The sequence below is a fragment of the Macaca fascicularis genome, chromosome 11, assembly GCF_037993035.2.
Source record: "Macaca fascicularis isolate 582-1 chromosome 11, T2T-MFA8v1.1".
Taxonomy (NCBI): Eukaryota; Metazoa; Chordata; class Mammalia; order Primates; family Cercopithecidae; genus Macaca; species Macaca fascicularis.
The window spans coordinates 13,950,741-13,971,071 of NC_088385.1; the positions used below are offsets into that span (position 1 = coordinate 13,950,741).

The 20,331-nt window shown below is 35.1% G+C and overlaps 1 protein-coding gene across 6 annotated transcripts in view; it reads right to left on the reverse strand.

Annotated features, from left to right (window-relative positions):
* Window positions 1-19,975, reverse strand: part of LOC135964332 (taste receptor type 2 member 46) — a 28,349-nt gene extending 8,374 nt beyond the window's left edge. Inside the window, exons 1-4 of one of the 6 annotated variants that reach the window (XR_010579289.2) lie at window positions 18,864-19,975; window positions 16,912-17,023; window positions 16,155-16,291; window positions 8,232-8,373 (exon numbers count right to left, since the gene is read on the reverse strand). Coding sequence is in view for 2 of the 6 variants with exons in the window: in XM_065523763.2 (XP_065379835.1) it covers window positions 18,909-19,832 (924 nt within the window). In the remaining 4 variants the exon portion in view is untranslated. Of the gene's footprint in view, window positions 1-8,231; window positions 8,374-16,154; window positions 16,369-16,911; window positions 17,044-18,863 lie in introns of those variants that run through there. The other 5 variants (XR_010579286.2, XR_010579287.2, XR_010579290.2 and 2 more) reach the window with 5 other exon arrangements.
* Window positions 19,976-20,331: the final 356 nt, after the last annotated feature.

Here is a 20,331-nt window from a genome sequence, read left to right on the forward strand (position 1 = left end):
CCATAACCTATGATTAGCAAGCTATTAATCAGCAGTAACAGTTGCAGCAAAAGCTGGTGAGAAACAATTCATAGAAATAGGATGTGAAGTCAGACAACTGGTTAGACCAGAAATTCTCAGAAGGGAGAATGCCTTAACCCTAAAGAGAACTAGAACAGCCGCGCAAGGTGAAAGGGTTTATAGCCGTATCTTATTCAAATGGACAGGCGCCCCCCATGCATCCGTTTATAAGCTTTCCACAAGGGTTGCATTCCATTCCCAGAGCTATGAGCATCTGCTTTTCTGGGATAGGAATCTTGGTGATGTGAAACCTCCCTGACTGTACGCCCATTCGTAGGCTCTCTGCAGGGGGACGCACATCACATGCCATTAGCTCCTTCTGGCAGTCCAACCTGGCATTGCCTTTACACAATCCTGCATGAAATTTTGTATTTACAATAATCAGGAGCATTTCATCTTTTATTCCATAGCAATAGTTTCAGGGGTCTCCCTACAGGGTGTGGTAGTGCACACCTGTTGTCCTTGCTACTCTGGAGGCTGAGGTGGGAGAATCACTTGAGCCCAGGTGGCGAAGGTTGCATTGAGCCAAGATTTTGCTTGTGCACTCCAGCCTGGGCAACAGAGTGAGACCCTGTCTCAAAATAAAAAACGAAAAGTTTTAAATTTTAACTTGGATTTCTTAGTACCATAATGCTCTATTCTCCTTTATTCAGCAAAACTCTAATTACAATGGTATCTATGAGAATATGCTGTATCACCCTAATTTTACACTTAGAAATGTATTTTATGTTTCTGCTTTTTTAACATTTTTTATTGTGGAGCATAACATACATATGGAGAGTAATACTACCCAATAAACAGAAAGAGAAAAAATTATAACGTTAACATCGATGTTACCACACCTTTGTCAGAAAATAGAATTTGCCAGCAATCTAGATAATCCTAATATATGTCTTCTTGCTGATAATTTCCTCCCTCCTGACTATTCCAATTGTTATGATGATCACTCATATGTTTCACTGTGGAGTTTTATCACCAATGTAATAAATTACAACTATTAAAATTAATGTTTTTCAAACTTTATGTAAATTAGATTATACTAAATGTATTTTTCCATCTTGATAATTCCTCTCATATCTGTATTATTATCTATGTAGCTCAAATTTGTTCATTTCCTTTGTTGTATTATTCTGTTGTAAATTGTGAGTCTTGTTTGTTAATTTTGATCACTGTATAGTATTCCATTGTATAAGTATGATGCAATTTGTTTATCCATTTGGAGGAATGATAGACATGCCAAGGACTTCTCAACTTTAGCTACTGAAACTCAGTGATATGTATGTGTATGGATATTAATTCTGATAAGAGTGTAAATACTAGGTCTTAGGATGTTATCCTTAATCTTAATCAGATAATGCCATACTCGGTCGAAATGATGGCACAGATTCATAATTCTAGGAGTAGTGTATGAAAATTCCCATTTTTTCATATCCTTTCCAAAATAAGTAATGTCAGGCTAATATTTACACTTTCATATTTGTATAAAATATTATTAACCAATAGTTTCCAAGTCCTTTTCTATTCTTATTCAGAATGTATTTTTACTTCAAAAAATTACATTAATATTTTTTCATTCTATGACTGTTTTCATATATACTTATTAATAATGCCTTATATATTATACATATTTATTTATATTTCATTATAAATTTGTCTAACCTTTTTTCTTCTAGTTTCAAATACTCTTTTGTTATAAGCAAGTGTAATTATACTGGAGATGCTTCCTTTAATCAATCATTATGTCAAATGACTTTGAAAAAATATAATTAGTTAATAGTATACTGTCAGGGAAATTTCAGGATTGTTTAACAACTCTTAAAAGGACTCAAAGAAAAAAAATGTTGAAATATAAAAATAGTTTACAAGTTTAAAGTAGGCATCTATAGTAAAATATAAATATATTATTATTGTTAAAAACTGATTGGTAGTAAGTTTATTATATCTGAATCTTTTTAAAGGCAGGACAGATATCATTGGTCAAGATTCTCTTTAAGGTCCTGACCTTAACTTCTATGTGTACCTGATTCCTGAATGTGCAGTAATGTTCTTGTTCCTTTTAAATTATGTGACCAATGTCAAACAGGAAAGCATATGTTAATGGATGAAATCAATGCTGCCTTTATGGAAAACACGATAATTTCCATAACAGCTCAAATTAACTCCTATTCAAACACAATATCCTTGCTGTAAGATAAAGTTTTCCATATTGGTGTTAAAGTGAAAGGTGAATTCTCATCTACTAGCATGCCAAGGAAGAGTTTTTTAATTGTTCTGCAATTTTTTCCTTGTTTAACCTCTCCATAATTTGTGTTAAGCAACTTCAGTTGCTAGAGAAATTTTACAACCCAGTACATAGGTGAAACATGGGTTGCGTAACCCGGTAAAGGGAGCTTGGGCATAACTAGGATCATCACCAAAGTAGACTTAATTTTTCAACACCAGTAACATGTAGAGTGAATCCCAACTTTTCCTACCAAAAGGATTCAAGGTTTTCTTGGGAACCTCAGAAAGGACAATAATTCTTAAAACTTGGTTGCTACTAATACTTTTGTATAACTTATTGTTAACAAGCTCATTAATGCAAACACACTCACACACATACACACATACTCACCCCCTCGTGGATAGAAGGAATTGTTGTCCTATAATTTCTAAAATGGAAAATTAATTTCAGGGAGATCATCCAGATAGAAGTAGCCCAATTTTCCCATTTGGGCTTTTCAACCCATTTTCAATATTTATCAAACTTATCTCTCATGCTGAGGCCTTTGACTAAGTTTTTCTCTTTAGTTAATTTTTAAATGTTAATTTTTTAGTTAAAATTCTCAACAATTGTATAAATATTGTGGGGTACTTTTAAAACACATGCTTTTCATTGAACAGTCTGTATTTCTTTGCATATGAATATTTAGTTTTATTTTTCTCTAATTTATTTTTGATTACTTAATGGTTTAAGAGGAATAGATGTTAAACTCAGTATCCAATCTTGGATTTTATTTCTTTTCCATTTTTTAGTATAATTGTTCTAAGGAAGGATTTTGGAGTCAGACTGCCAAGACAGGAAACCAGATTTTCTGCTTCATATAGTTATGGTCAGACTTCATTTCACAACTACTCTCTGCCTCAGTATAATTATCTGTAAAACTCAGATGATAATAATATTCTCTTTTGGTAGTCTTTATTAGGAGTTAGTATACTATTTGTATAACTGCTTTCAATTTGACCTGTCTAGTACTAGCAGGAACCAAGAATTATTAATTTTTCATACAATCATGTGTTACTTGATACATAAAAGATACCAGCGAGAACTTCCTCTTTTATGGGTGAGGGCAAGGAAGACAGGGTCTTGCTCTGACACCCTGGCTGGAGTGCAGTGGCTTGACCACAGCTCACTGCAGCCTCAAACTTTTGGGCTCAAGTGGTCCTCACACCTTAGCTTCTGGAGTAGCTGGGTCTACAGGCATGCACCACAACATCTAGATAATTTTTTAAAATTTTTTTGTAGAGACAGAGTCTCCCTATGTTGCCCAGTCTGGCCTTCAACTCCTGTTCTCATGTGGTCTCCTCATCTTGATCTCCCAATGTGCTTGGATACAGGCATGAACAACAGCACCTGACTGAGAACTTCCATTTTTGAGTAGAAGACAGAAGTCTCAGAAAAGCATGATATCCTTCTGCTACAACTAAGATAAGATAAATAAAAGGCCAAAATTATATTTTATTTTATTTTATTTTTATTTATTTATTTATTTTTTGGATGGAGTCTCACTCTCTCGCCCAGGCTGGAGTGCAGTGGCACAATCTCGGCTCACTGCAAACTCTGCCTCCTGGGTTCATGCCATTCTCCTGCCTCAGCCTCCCAAGTAGCTGGGACTACAGGCTCCTGCCACCACGCCTGGCTAATTTTTTGTATTTTTAGTAGAGACGGGGTTTCACCACGTTAGCCAGGATGATCTCAATCTCCTGATCTCATGATCCACCCGCCTCAGCCTCCCAAGTAGCTGGGATTACAGGTGTCGACCACCGTGCCCGGCTAATTTTTGTATTTTTAGTAGACAGTAGGTTTCACTATGTTGGCCAGGCTGGTCTGGAACTCCTGACCTCAGGTGATCCACCAGCCTCAACTTCCAAAGTGCTGGGATTACAGGCATGAGCCACTGCGCCCAGCATGATTCTTATATTATTCTCAGAATCAGGCCTAGACAAATACCCTCACATAGTATTTCATCAAGAGTAACATAAAACCAACATATTTCTAATGATTTATGAGATACTTTTTTCTTTTACCACATTCTAAAAATTGTGCCAAAAGTGACCTCTAGCAAAACATACTCTCTTTTTGGCTGTTTAATTTTGTTCCACTTTCATATGAACTTACACAAATACTCTGTGCAAAGATAGAGTGTAAAAGCTTCATTTCATCTTTTAATAGCATTATTAACAAGTGAAATTCTCTCTACTGCTTACTTTCATTCTCAGCTAATGTCACAAAATCTGGGTGATTTTATTATAGCAGTCAAAGTACTTACACTGAATATGCTTTATGCCTTAACAAAATTATCTTTCTACTAATTCTTCTTTAATATTCAAAAAATTTGTAGTATCAAAATGTTTTTCCTCACACATATGTATACATGTGTGGTATAATCTTTGGTAAAAATATGTGCATTATTATTTCATTTAGGATAAATTTAGAAAAATTGTCCTGTATATTTAATATCTATATTACTATAATTTATTGGAAATTCACTAATTTCTGCCACTTTGAAATGTTGTTATCATAAATAATTAAATTGGAAATAAGAAAAAATGGTGTCTTGTATAATACAGATGCTCAAAATCTGATGTTTCATAGTAAGAATAACATTAAGAATGTGGAGGTAGACTTCCTGCTTATCCCTTTCCTTTTTAAATGAAAGAAAAGTTTAAAATTTTATCTTGTATTTCTTACTATCATAATGCTCTATTCTTTCTTCAGCAAAACTCTAATTATCATGATATGTATGAGAATATGTTTTTTCAGCCTATTTTATATTCATCATTGTTTTTGCTTTATAAGTATTTTCATGATTGTGAAACATATTTATAAAGTAATAATACCTAAATGTATAGTAAATAAAAAAATTATAGCATTAAGAGTCATGTTACCACATCTTAGTCCTAAAGTGGAATTTGCCAGCAATCCAGACACTCCTCATATATGCCTTCCTATTGATATCATTTCCCTTTTGTTTCTTCTGTCCCTACTATCCCAATTGCTATAATAATCACTCTTATGTCTCACTTTAGAATTTTGCCACCAATGTAATAAATTGCTACTTATTAAAAATATATTTTTGTAAACTTTATATAAATGGAATTATACTGAATCTTTTTTCAATTTTCATAATTCCTCTCGTATCCATGTTGTTCAAATATGTTCATTTTCCTATTTATTTATATTCTTTGTAAACATGTCTCTCTCGTTGGTTCATTTTGATTGCTGTATAGTATTCTATTGTGCATGTATGCCATAATTGATTTATACATTTTATCACTTATGGAAATTTGAGAGACTGCTCACCTGTAGCTATAAAAACTCAGTGATATGAAAGTTCAAGACATAGGCATAGGCAAGGCCTTCATGACTAAAACACTAAAAGCCATGGCAGCAAAAGCCAAAATTGATGAATTGGGTCTAATTAAACTAAAGAACTTCTGCACGGCATAAGAAACTACCATCAGAGTGAACGGGCAACCTACAGAACAGGCGAAAAGTTTTGTAATCTATACATCTGACAAAGGGCTAATGTCCAGAATCTACGAAGAACTTAAACAAATTTACAAGAAAAAAACAGACAACCCCATCAAAAAGTGGGCAAAGGATATGAACAGATACTTCTCAAAAGAAGACGTTTATGCAGCCAACAGACACATGAAAAAATGCTATCATCACTGGTGATCAGAGAAATGCAAATGAAAACCATGATGAGATACCATCTCATGCCAGTTAGAATGGCAATCATTAAAAAGTCAGGAAACAACAGATGCTGGAGAGGATGTGGAGACATAGGAACTCTTTTATACTGTTGGTGGGAGTGTAAATTAGTTCAACCATTGTGGAAGACAGTGTGGTGATTCCTCAAGGATCTAGAACCAGAAATATCATTTAACCCAGTGATTCCAATACTGGCTACATATGCAAAGGATTATAAATCATGCTACTATAAAGACACATGCACACGTATGTTTATTGCAGCACTATTCACAATAGCAAAGACTTGCAACCAACCCAAATGTTCATCAATAACAGATTGGATAAAGAAAACGTGGTACTATTTCCTGGACACATAAAAAACATGTTTTGCATTGAAGAATCTACACTTCTTTGTGTAAGAATATTCAGTTTTATTTTCCTCTATTTAATTCATTTTTATTTACTTAATGGCTTAGATGAATAGATGTTAAAATCAGTCTCCAATGTTGGATTTTATTTCTTTACAGTTTTATAGTATAATGGTTTCTAAGAGGGGATCTTGGAGTCAGACTGCCAGGACAGGCAACCAGATTCCCAGCTTGGTATAGCTATGATGTGAGACTCCATTTTCCAACTACTCCCTATCTCAGTATAATCACCTATAAAAAGCAGATGATCGGCCAGCTGCAGTGACTCACACCTGTTATCCCAGCAATTTGGGAGACTGAGGCAGGTGGATCACCTGAGGTTAGGAGTTCCAGACCAGCATGGCCAACATGGTGAAACCCTGTATCCACTAAAAATGCAAAAATTAGCCAGGTGTGGTGGTGTACACCTATAATCCCAGCTACTCAGGTGGCTGCAGCAAGAGAATCATGTGAACCCAGGGGGTGGAAGTTGTAGTTAGTCGAGACCACTGCACTCCAGCCTGAGAGACAGAGCTAGACTCCGTCTCAAATAAACAACAAAAAAAGATGATAATAAAACTGTCTTTGGCTAGTTTTCTTAGGAGTTAATATACTATTTGTGTAACTACTTTCAATTATACCTGTTTGCTATAGGCAGGAATCAAAGATTGTTATTTATTGATTCGAACCTGTTTTACTTGATATTTAAGACACAAGTAAGAACTTTCACTTCTTCTTTTTATTTCTTCATAGACAGAGGCTCCTTCTTTTACCCAAGCTGGATTATAGTGACAGGATCATAGCCCACTGCAGCCTTGAATGCCTGGGCTGAAGCAATCTTTCTGCCTCAGCTTCCCAAGTATTTGGAACTATAGGCATGCACCACCACATCAGCTAATTTTTTAATTTTTGTAGAGATGGAGTTTCCCTATGTTTTAAAGAGAACTCCTGCTCTCAAGGGATCCTCCCAATTGGCCTCCTACCTTGGCCTCCCAAAGTACTAGGACTACAGGCAGGAGCCATCACATCCAGCCTGCAGTGGGAATGCTTGAAGGTCAGATGCTACCTAGAGCTTCGGTTCATGTCCATCCCCAGGTGGATCTAATCAGTTTGTAGTTATTACCTCTATTAATACCTATTAGAAGAAAAAACATTTCTTCTAATTAATAATTTTTATATTATAACTACACAGCACACTTAGAAATAGGCCAAAACAAAAATGAATAACGTAGCAATGTGTCATAAACACTCATGTAACCATCATGTGAGGCAAGACATGGAGCATTGCTAAGAGCCTAGGTTTACCTCAATGCCAATTTCCAATCCCCTACACCTTTCTTCACACCTCTTGTGATAGGCAACACCCATAATTTATGATTATCTTTTTTTAATTTTCTTTATACTTTACCAACTAGGTATGTGACCCTAAACTCAATAGCTTGATTTGGCCTGCTTTGAACGGTGTATTGGTGCAATCCAATATGTACTTATTCATGGCTTCCTGGATCAACATTGTGTATCTGAAATTTAATCCCATAGTTGCATGTACATGTGATTCATTTCTTTTCACTTCTCTAGATTTTTCCATTTTATGATTACATTTCTAACATACTAAAACAAAAAACAAAAAGTCAAAAAAATCAAAAACATTTTTAAAAAGAACATGATGTTGGCCAGGCACGGTGACTCATGCCTGTAATCCCAGCACTTTGGGAGGCCAGCATGGGTGGATCACGAGGTCAAGAGCTCGAGATCATCCTGGCTAACACAATGAAACCCCGTCTCTACTAAAAATACAAAAAATTTACCAGGGCATGGTGGCGGGCACCTGTAGTCTCAGCTAGTCAGGAGGCTGAGGCAGGAGAATGGCATGAACCCAAGAGGCAGAGCTGACAGTGAGTGGAGACTGCGCCATTGCACTCCATCCTGGGTGACAGAACGAGACTCCATCTAAAAAAAAAAAAAAGATCATGATATTAAGAGTAGTTTGTTCAGTTTCCCTGTAGAAAATGATTTATGGAAAGAGAATAAAAGATTATTCTGAACACTAAAACAGTAAGACTGAAAAAATGAATTATCAGTATTGAGAATCCAACAGACAGAGTTAGCCAGTTAGATGCAGTAGAATAGAGAATTAGTGAAATGGAATATAGCTCACAGAATGAAGCGTAGTGTGAAACAGATGGAAATATACAAAGCTAGAGGGTAACACATTGATGCTACAGTAAGAACACCTAACATACTTCTGGAGTTCTGTAAGATTAGAAGAGAGAAACTAGAGCAAGAGAAATGTTACAAGGATTTTTCCAAAAGTGATAAAATGTATCCCTCCATATATTTTTAGTAATCTCAAACTTCAAGCATGATAACTTAAACCAAATTAACACAAAATAATGCAGGACACCAAAGACCAATCGCAAATATGAAAAGTAGCTAGAGGTAGAAGATAGAGTATGTTGAAAAGAACTGCATTCTAAATACCACCTGATTTTAACAGAAAATATGGCAGTAGGAATTCAATGGAATCATGTCTTCAGTGCATTTCCAAAGAGTAATAGACCTTCATAAACAGAAACTGAAAATGATATTTTTCAGATAAAATAAAAATGACTGAAAATACAAGGTTGAACATGCAAGGAGAAATAAAAATTAATGACAATGAAAAATAAGTGTGTAATTCTAAATAAATGCTGACTGTGTAAAACAATATTGTCTTATTGGATTAAATTTATAATTGATAAGATATATGCAAATAGCAATAAAGAGACTGGAGATAAAGGTGACAGGAATAAATTTAGTCAAACTATGTATTGGGCTTTTTTATGTCTGTGAGGAGAATTTAAACATCATAATCAAGGACCCTGTAATTCTACACCGAGGTATATGTATGCAAAAGTACTGTAGCAAATGATGTGAAAGAAAGCTCATTGAAGCATTATTCATAGTAGCTCAAAAAATAAGCTGCCCATATGTATATCAAATAATGATAAATATTTGCAATAGATAAAATATAGTTCATCAACCACAGCTACATTGTTGTATTCCACGAATTAATTTTCACTTTGCTTGTGTTGTAGAAATGGGGCTCTGTGCCTTTGAACTCCATTATTACCTAAATGAAATAGAGAAGATTTTGGGGAGGGATTACTTCTCTTTGATTTATTTAGCCCTAAAATCCTTTCTTTATAAATAAGAGCTTGATCATGAAATGGTTTATTTATTTTTGTTATTAAGCAATTCTATTTATACTAAAATCAAAATCTTTTTATAGTGTTCCTTGGATTAGTTTAATACCATCTATAATTGTTTCTTAAGCAGTGTACTTTAAACTACACTACACTTAACTTTCTAAATCTAAATGCATTCAGCTTGACAAGAACTTTGCTGTTTACTAATATAACTTTCCCAGAATATCTCTTAGAAATTACACAGACGTTACCCAAATTATGTATGTAAACATTTCAGAAATAAATCATTTAATAAGACAGATGTAAATGTAGATGATGATCATGATGATGATGTCAGCTAGAAGAGAGAATGTTATTTAATAAATGTGATTAGGGTCGTCTTTTTGAAGTACTGGAGTTAAGGGTGCTGGGAGAACACTCTTATTCTTCCTCTTGGATTTATGAGGTTTTTTTTTTTTTTCGAGACGGAATTTCTCTCTTGTTACCCAGGCTGTAATGCAAGGGTGCAGTCTCAGCTCACTGCAACCTCTGCCTCCCTGGTTCAATCAATTATCCTGCCTCAACTTCCCAGGTAGCTGGGATTACAGGTGCCCACCACCTCACCCAGTTAATTTTTGTGTTTTTAGTAGAGACAGGGTTTCACTATGTTGGCCAGGCTAATCTGGAACTCTTGACCTCAGGTGATCCACTGCCTTGGCCTCCTAGATTGCTGTGATTTTATGCATGAGCCACTGTGCTTGGCATCATTCTTATATTATTCTCAGAATCAAGCCTAGACAAATACCCTCACATAGTATTTCATCAAGAATAACATAAAGCCAACATATTTCAATGATTTACTTGCTATTTTTTTCTCTCAGCACATTCTAAAAATTATGGCAAAAATAACCTCCAGCAAAGAATACTCTCTTTTTGGCTGTTTAGTTTTGTTCCATTTTCATATGAACTTACACAAATACTCTGTGCAATTATATAGTGTACAAGCTTCATTTCATCTTTTAATAGCATCATTAACAAGTTAAATTCTCTCGACTGGTTATTTACATTCTCAGCTTCTGTCACAAAATCTGGGTGATTTTATTATAGCAGTCAAAGTAGTTACACTACTTGTTATATGCCTTAATAAAATTATCTTTCTACTAATTTTTCTCTAATATTAAAAAAATTTGTAGCATCAAAATATTTTTCCTCACACATGTGTACAATGCACACACATGCACAGTATTATCATCTTTGAATTTCAAAAATATGTGTGTAATTATTTCATTTAGGGATAAATTTTTAAAAAATTGTTGTATATATTTAATATTTATACTACTGTAATTTATTGGAAATTAACTAATTTCTGCCACATTGCAATGTTATCATAAATAATTAAATTGTAAATAAGCAAAAAAGGTGTCTAGTAAAACACACTCAAAATCTGATGTTTCAAAGTAAGAATAACATTGAGAATGTGGAGGTAATTTTCCTGCCTATCTCTTCTTTATAAAATTAATTTAAAGAAAAGTTAAAAACTTTATCTTGGATTTCTTACTATCATAATGCTCTATTCTTCTTTATTCAGAAAAAAACTCTAATTGCAATGATGTCTATATGATTATGTCTTTTCAGTCTATTTTATATTCATTTATTTAGTATATGTTTCTACTTTTTAAACATTTTCATTATTGTGAAACATAACATATATATATATATAAAAAGTAATAAGGCTTAAAGGTACAGTAAAGAAAAAATATATAGCATTAAGAGTCATGTTACGGCATCTTGGTCATACAGCAGAATTCACCAGCAATCCAGGCACTCCTCACACATGCCTTCTTGTTGATATCATTTCCCTTTTGTTTCCTCCATCCCTACTATCCCAATGTTATGATAATCACTCATATGTCTCACTTTAGAATTTTGCCACCAATGTAATAAATTGCAATTTATTAAAAATATATTTTTGTAAACTTTATATAAATGGAATTATACTGAACCCTTTTTCAAACTTAATTCCTCTCATATCTATGTAGCTCAAATTTATTCATTTTTGCTTTTATTTATATTCTTTGTAAATATGTCACTCTAGTTAGTTCTATTGGGACAACTAAGTTCCTCTTCAAAGACTCAGCTTTCCAGCCATAAGTTGTAAATGTAAATGAATCCTACCTCTCACCCCTCCTTCTTTTTGAAAATCATGCATTTACCCTATTTGGAAAAGTTTAAGTCTAAGCCATTCAGGATCAGCTTAGACTGTGCAGTCCAACTCCAACCAATAGACGAAGGACATAGAAACAGGAACTGTGTTAGGATTAAAAACTCCTTCCCTCCTTTGTTAGGTGTGCTCTTGGGATTGTAACAGGTGCAAGCAGCACCCCTCCGCCAATGTAAAGGTGCCTTGCTGAGAAATTTTCTGTCCAAGTGCTGATTTCTTTTGGCTACTCCAAGCACATGTTTCCGACAGTTCATTTTGATTGTTGTATAGTATTATATTGCAAAAGTATACCATAATTAATTTATTCATTTTATCACTGATGGACATTCAATAGACTTCTCAACTTTAGCTATTAAAACACAGTGATATGCATGTGTGTGTATATGTATTCTGATAAGAGTGCAAATACTGGGTCTTCGGATGTGATCCATCATCTTAACCAGATAAAGCCACACTCATACAAAGTAATTGCTGTGATTTACCATTCTAGGAGCAGTGTATGAAAATTCCCATTAGTTCATACGCTTTCCAAAATAAGTAACAACAGGCTAATTTTTACACTTTTATATTTATATGAAACATTATTAAACCTAATATTTTTGAAGCCTTTTTCTATTATAATTCAGAATGTATCCTTAATTCAAAAATTGTTTCTATTTTTAAATTCTATGACCATGATTTCACACACATTTATTACTAATGAATTATATATTTCATCTATTTATTTATTCAAATTCCTTTAATAGTTTTTCTAATATTTTTTCTTAAAGTTTTAAATACTTTTTGTTATGAAAAGGTATAATTATGCTAGACATATTTCCTTTAATCAAATATTATGTCAAATGACTTCAAGAAATATAATTAGTTAACAGCATACTGTAAGGCAAATTTCAACATTGTTTAACAACTCCTTAAAAGGATTCAAAGAAAATAATAGGCTAAAGTATCAAAATAGTCTATAAATATAATGAAGGTGCCCATGGGAAAATACAAATTCGACCATTACAGTTTTGGAAAAACAAAATGATTAATGGTAAATATACCATGTCCGAAATTTTTTAAGGCAGGCCTAATGTCAATGGGCAAGATTCTCTTTAAGGTCCTGTCCTTAATTTCTATGTGCACCTGATTTCTGGTTGTGCAGTATGTTCTTGTTCCTTTTAAATTCTCTGGCTAATATCAAGCAGGAAAGCACCAGGGCATGCTACTGAATGAGTTCAAGTCTGTCTTAATGGAAAATATGATAATTTCCAAAACAGCTCAAATTAACTCCTATTCAAATACTATGTCTTTGTTATAAGATAAAATTTTTCATACTGATGTTGAAGTGAAAGCTGAATTCTCATTTGCTAGCATGCAAATCAGGTCATATTCTTATTCATCAATTTGCAATGTATTTCCTTGATTTACCTCTCCATCATTTCTGTTCAGCAATGTCAGTTGTGAGGGAAATTTTCCAACCTAATACATAAATCATGCATCGGATGCCTACACTGTTATATGCAGCTTGGTCAGAACTAGAATCATGACCACTGTTGATTCACTTTTTCGATCTCAGATTTTATGGAGAGTGAATCCCAACTTTTCCTACCAAAAGCATCCAAGGTCTTCTTGGGAAGCCCAGAAAGGCCAATATTCCTTAAAATCTGGTTGCTGCTAATTAATAATTTTATATAACTTATTGTTAACAAGCTCATTAACATAAACACATTCACACGCACACAAACATACACATCCTTCACGGTTGGGAAAAATTATTGTCCTATAATTTCTAAAACAAAAAATTAATTTTCTTACTCGGGCTTTTAGTGCATTTTCAATGTTTAGCAAACAATCTCTCTTAATTCTCTTGAATCTAATACTTAAATCTTTGTTATTTAATTAAAATACTCAGAAATTTTATAACTATTCCTTGTACTCTTAAAAAACATGTTTTCCATTGAAGAATCTGCACTTCTCTGTGTATGAATATTCAGCTTTGTTTTTCCCTATTTAATTTATTTTTACTTACTAAATGGTTCAAGATGAATAGATATTAAAATCAGTCTCCAATCTTGGATTTTATTTCTTTTCCGTTTTTACAGTATAATGGTTTCTAAGAGGGAATCTTCTAGTCAGACTGTGAAGACAGGAAACCAGATACCCTGCTGGTTAGCGTATAGCTATGATGTGAGACTGCATTTTACAACTACTGCCTGCCTCAGTATAATTACCTATAAAAAGCAGATGATAGGCTGGGCATGGTGGCCCAGGCCTGTAATTCCAGCATTTTGGGAGGCCAAGGCAGGTGGATCACCTGAGGTCAGGAGTTTGAAACCGGCATGGCCAACACAGTGAAACCCTGTCCCCACTAAAAATACGAAAATTAATCAGGTGTGGTCACACACACCTATAATCCCAGCTACTCAGTTGGCTGTGGCAGGAGAATCATTTGAACCCAGGAGATGGTGGTTGTAATTGGTCAAGATCACGCCACTGCACTCCAGCAGGGAGACAGAACAACACCCTGTCTCAAAAAAAAAAACAACAACAACAACAAAGAAAGGAGATGAAAATAAAATTGTCTTTGGTTAATTTTGTTAGGAGTTAATATCCTCTTTGGATAACTACTTTCAATTTTACCTGTTTGCTACAGGCAGGAACCAAAGATTATTAATTATTGATTTGATCCCATTTTACTTGATATTTAAGATACCAGTGAGAACTTACACTTATTTTTTTCTTCTTCTGAGACAGAGTCTCCGTCTGTTACCCAAGTTGGAGTACAGTGGCAGGATTATAGCCCACTGCAGCCTCGAATGCCTGGGCTCAAGCAATCCTCCTGCCTCAGCTTCCCAAGTATTTGGAACTATAGGCATGCACAACCACGCCAGCTAATTTTTCAATTTTTTGTAGAGATAGAGTCTCCATAGACTGCACAGGAAACTACTGCTCTCAAGGAATCCTCCTATCTTGGCCTCCCAAAGTACTAGGACTATAGGCTTGAGTCATCATATCCAGCCTGCAGTGGGAGTTTTGAAGGTCAGATGCTACCTAGAGCTTCGGCTCATGTCCATCCCAAGGTGGATGTAATCAGTTTGTAGTTATTACCTCTTCCTGAATGTGTAATTGAAATGGATACATATGGCAGCTGTCAGAACTCTCACATTCTTCCTCAACTGTAGAGTAAGGGATATTATTATAGCAGGACCAAGGGGAAGCCTCTGAAATTCTCCTCTACTGGCAACACAATGTATAAAATATAGTAACTGCATTCCCTAAAGAATGGAATTGGTCACTGCCATGACAAAGTACTTTAAAGTTACAGGGAATGGTAGTCTCTTTATATCTCTATTCACTTAACCTATCTGGCCTCTACCAAAACCAGATGGGTTATAGAATGAATGCAGACTACTATAAACTTAAATCAGCACTTACAAAAGCTTTCCAGGATGTGCTATCTTCACTGAGCAGAGCAGAGCTTCTGGTACTTTTTACGGGGCTTGTGATTTGGTTAATGTTTCTTAATCTACACCCATTATGAGGGAAAATCAAAACAATTTGCCTTGTAAAAATAATAGCACTGCTTCACTGTTTTATGTCAGGGTTATGTCACTTCTGTTCTCAGTTTAATTTACATTTTTAAAAAAATATTCTGCTAATTTAACATATTAATAATGTTACAGACCGGGCCCTGTGGCACATGACTGCAATCCCAACACTTTTAGGAAGCTGATACAGGCAGATCACCTGAGCCCAGAAGTTTCAGACCAGCCTGGGTAACACGGTGACATCCCAGCCCAACAAAAAGTACCAAAATTAGCCAGGTGTGGTGGTGCGCCTCTGCAGTCCCCACGGCTAGCAATGCAGAGGCGAGAGAATCACTTGAGCCCAGAAGGTTGAGGCTGTAATGAGCTGTGATCCTGCCCCTGCACCCCAGCCTCAGGGACAGAATGAGACTCTGTCTCAAAATAATAGCAATACTAATAATATATAACTTGGTACAATAATCAGGAAGTGACAAGTTTCTTAAATATAATAAAATACTATAACACTGAGCAGAAGTAAAATACCAGAAGGAAAGAGAGAAATAGGAGAAGATTCAGGAACATAAACATAGGTGATGTTTTAATGCGTTCGAGTGTCCCCTGTCTATATGTTAAAACAATCTTTTTTTTAAAGAAAATGGCATGTTGCTCTCTCCATATATTTCCTATCACTACAAAAGAGGCACAATGTTTTGGAAGCCTATTGGGATTTTGGAGCTAACATATTCCACATTTGAGAATATTGCTCTGACCCATGAATGAAGTTTCTAAAGGCTACTGCTCTCAAGTGGAACCTAGAACAAAAGAGGGCTCTACCGCAGATACAGGCTCCAGTCCAAGCTGCTGTGGTCCAAGCTGCTCTGGTCACTGTGCCAGATGATCCAGCGGAATTCAAAGCTGCTAGCGGCATGCATAGTGGACATTATAGGACACTATGCATGTCACTGAGAAGCCTATAGGAGACGGGAGAGCAAATCCTTATGGAATTAGTGCAAGAACATTCCCTATTCAGCAGATAAGTATCCTCTGTCTGAAAAACAAAACAGCAACTGCAGAACATTAATCCAAGCATAGAGTTCATTTAAGCACACACTCCTCTAGGCACAAAACCCTGTGCAACTCTGCAAGTCATATGCTCTGAAAGCCAGCCATGACTGGAGGACATGAGCACGTCTGAGTGGCAAAAAGATTGGACTGCACTGGACACAGACATGTGCTTTCCTAGATTCCCTTCACTATCTCCCATTCCCCTCATCAACGCCTTGCCTGATGCAGATCGTCCTTCCATTTGGAACTTGAATGCATCACCACACTGTGGGCATGAGGTCTGACATCCATAACCTCCAGCAAGGGACTGGATGATGTAAGGCAGAACAACAGAGATGGTTGTTCTGCCTCAGGAATACCATGGCCAATGGGAAGTACAACACTAATGACAGCTGAGCAGATTCATTCTCTCTCCTCTCTCTCTTCCATGCACTAATGCCGGCTGCGGTTTGCCCTTGTAGCCTGTCTGGAAAAGTGCTAGGAGCCAAGTGCATGCATCTGATGACCACCGTGCTGTCTCTCTCACCTCACTGTGAAGTGGCTGCCAGCAGAGTCACACCAGACATCACGACACATTGTTTCACATTTGTTCTTGTGTCAATTTCCATATTTCCCTGCCATTTTTGTCTTGAACTTGCCTTCCAAATAAATGTCATCGCTTTAATATAAGGTATTACATTAAAAATATTTTAGCAAAGTAGCTGATTACTAACTCAATTTTTTGAAAGGAAATGAATTATTTATATGATAACCAACAAGAAAATATCGTAATACAAATATATAATTCACAGTAAAAAAATACATATGCAAGTAGATCAAAGTATTTTATATGCTTCTTAAAAATATTGTCATAGGTGCTATCTAATTTTGATGTTCTACCTTATCTCCAATTCAGACATCTGATACAGCTGCATCAAGACTATATTAGTATGATATTTCCCCTAAAATTGTGGAATAGCCAAATTTTTCCTCTGAGGAATGATTCTTCTTGGATAAGCCGGTAACCTCAACCTGAGACCAGAACAGAGGAATTCATGCAACTGCAGATTTTGTGATGGGTTTCCTTTTCATTGGTTTACCACATCAACTTATGTGTTTTATCCACCCATTTATTTGTTTATTAAAATATCATTTTTGACCATCTATTCTTGGTGCTGGGTTCTAGGTCCTGGGATTCAACAGAGAGCCAGGCAGACACGATTTCTTCCTTTAGCGTACTTACATTGTACAGAGGATGATACATGATTTTAAAAAGTACATAAATCAGGTGTGGGGATGATCTATCTTAAGGTTAAAACAACATTGTTAAAATTTCATAACACCAAGAATTAATACAGTCATATAGAATTTAGCTGTGAACAAGACTGTACATTTCCTTCTTATAATGGAACTTCCTATTAATGAATATGTCAACACACTTCCATTTCACCACTGACAACAAAATTACAACACTAGGGCACATCCTATAATTAATACATAGATTTCATAGATACTATTTTAACATTTACAAAAAGTTTCACTGAATTCTTTTCCATAATTTCTGTAGTAGTTTCACGTTGATAGTTTTTTTTAGAAAAGGGAAGACTGCAGTTCTCTTATCTGAAGTTTAGAAGGAATTTGATAAATGGAAGATAAGGATATAATTAGCAATTCAGGAGCTTAGAAGTGCTTTAGAAAAAATACTAAAATAATTTACATCAGAGCTCAATTTCAAAACAAGCATTTCTTTAATTCAAACCTGAAAGAAATGACTTTTCTAACTGCATATGGAAGCTGATAACAGCAATCAAGATCATGATAATGATTTTTCGATCCCTCTTATAGAAGAGATTTTTCTCTAAGCTATTCACATACTTATATTAAATCTAACATTCATCAGTAGTTTATGGTAGACATAGACAAAATTTACTCAACGTATGCTTGTCACTCGAATTGTTTTGTGTACATTGTTTTCTAACAATAATTCTGATTGCTTTTTACTAAGCATAAAATAGAAATTCGTCATGGAATAAAACCCTGAAGATATATCCTCATTATTGATTTAGAATTGAATGACCTTATTATCCAGAAAGTTGTAGGTTAAAACAACGAATTCTAAGCACACTGTGGTATATTTGTGTGGTTCATAACAAAAGAAAAAAGCAATATTTTCCTGAGCTAAGCTGTTAGTTCTTAATAATTATAAATAGACATAAATTCTTCAAATGAAATATAAAATACATATATAAAATAAACATGGCTTCATAATTCTAAGGAATTATTTTCTATAGTTTGGCAGTTTTTGTGGAAAAATAATAAAAAGCATGTTATTGTCAATGTTCTTCAGTTTTTCATACACACATAAATACACACACACACATATACTTTTCTAGACTAACTTTAGGTAAAAGACTTTTCTAGGTATACATTTTGAAATTATTCATATACACATACATTACAGAAAACACAGTAAGAAATAGAAAATGTTTCATACACTACCAGTTTGTTTTCTGCTAGGAAACACACAATGCCCCTCTCGTGAATCTATGGAGATGAAGGCTTCTGTCCTTTCACCCAGCATCTCACGTTCCACAAAACTGAAAGAAAAATCTGCTTTAGCTTCTTGTTTCCCCAAATCAGGATGAGTGGGTGGGATGAAGGATAGCTGAATACGACAGCTTGGTAGAACATGAAGACAGGTTTCTTTTCCAGCTCAAAATTCCAAACTGATAGGATCATGGACAGAAAGTAAATGGCACATAACAGGAGAAAGGAGGTCACAGTTTGCAAAGCTTTTATGTGGACCTTGGTGCTGGGATCTTGAGATCCTTTGCCGTGGACCTGCATCTTCTTGAGATGTTTACACAGAGAACAGATTAACAGCAGAAAAGACATCAGGGTCAGAGTGAGGGGTATAAGGTTTGCTAGCATGGTTACAGTCACATTTGAAAGGTACACACTCCTCAATTTGATCCTCCAAGTAATGTTTCCTTCATATTCTTTTCTCCACACAATCTGATTCATGTTCATCACAAAAAGATGACAAACCAAAAATAGCAAAGGCCCCAACAGTGTCACCAGAATGACACTCTTAACTTTCCTCTTTAAGTGAAGAAAAATCAGGTTGGAGAAAGTGGCAATCTTGAGCAAATAAAACATGCTGAGGCTAGTAGAAAGCCAGTTGCTGAAATGGTTGGTCACTACCCAGACATTATAAGCAGTGATTCTTACTTCTACACTATAAAAAGCTAGATTAAACTCAGTTGCATACAAATGTAGTAATAATACCCAGAGCAAACCAACTCTGGAGACAGCCAGACCAGTGAGAATTTGGTCAGCAAAGGAGATTTTTTGTCTTTTCACCCACTCAATGGAATTTACCAATGCTATGAAGCCATTAGCAAAATTTCCAATAACAAATATAACCCCTATTAGAATGGAAAAAGTGATGGACAGAAAAGTTATCATATCTGAACAGACAAAGAGAAATTTTTTAAATGCTAGTGTAATATCACTGGTTGTGATTGCTTGAATATCCTGACCTTAAATTCTATATGCACCTGATTTGTGTATCTGCTGTGACATTCTTTTTACTTTTGATTGTTGTGACCAGTGTCAAGCCAGAAATCACCATAGCATGCTAATGGATGAGTTCAATGCTCTCTTTATGGAAAACATTCTTATTTTCAAAACAACTCAAATTAACTCATTCATTCGCTGTCTGTTCTTGTTATACACTGGAATTATTCATACTGAAGTTGACATGAAACCTGAATTCTCAGGTGCTAGTATGCAAACAAGGACATATTAACTTTCAGTGTTTGCAAGTTTTCCTTGTGTAACCTCTCCATCATTTGTCTTTAATGACTTTAGTTGTTAGGGAAGTTTTATAACCCAATACAGAGATCATATAGTAAATGTCTAAATTCTTAAAGGGAGCTTGGTCATAACTAAGATCATCACCTAT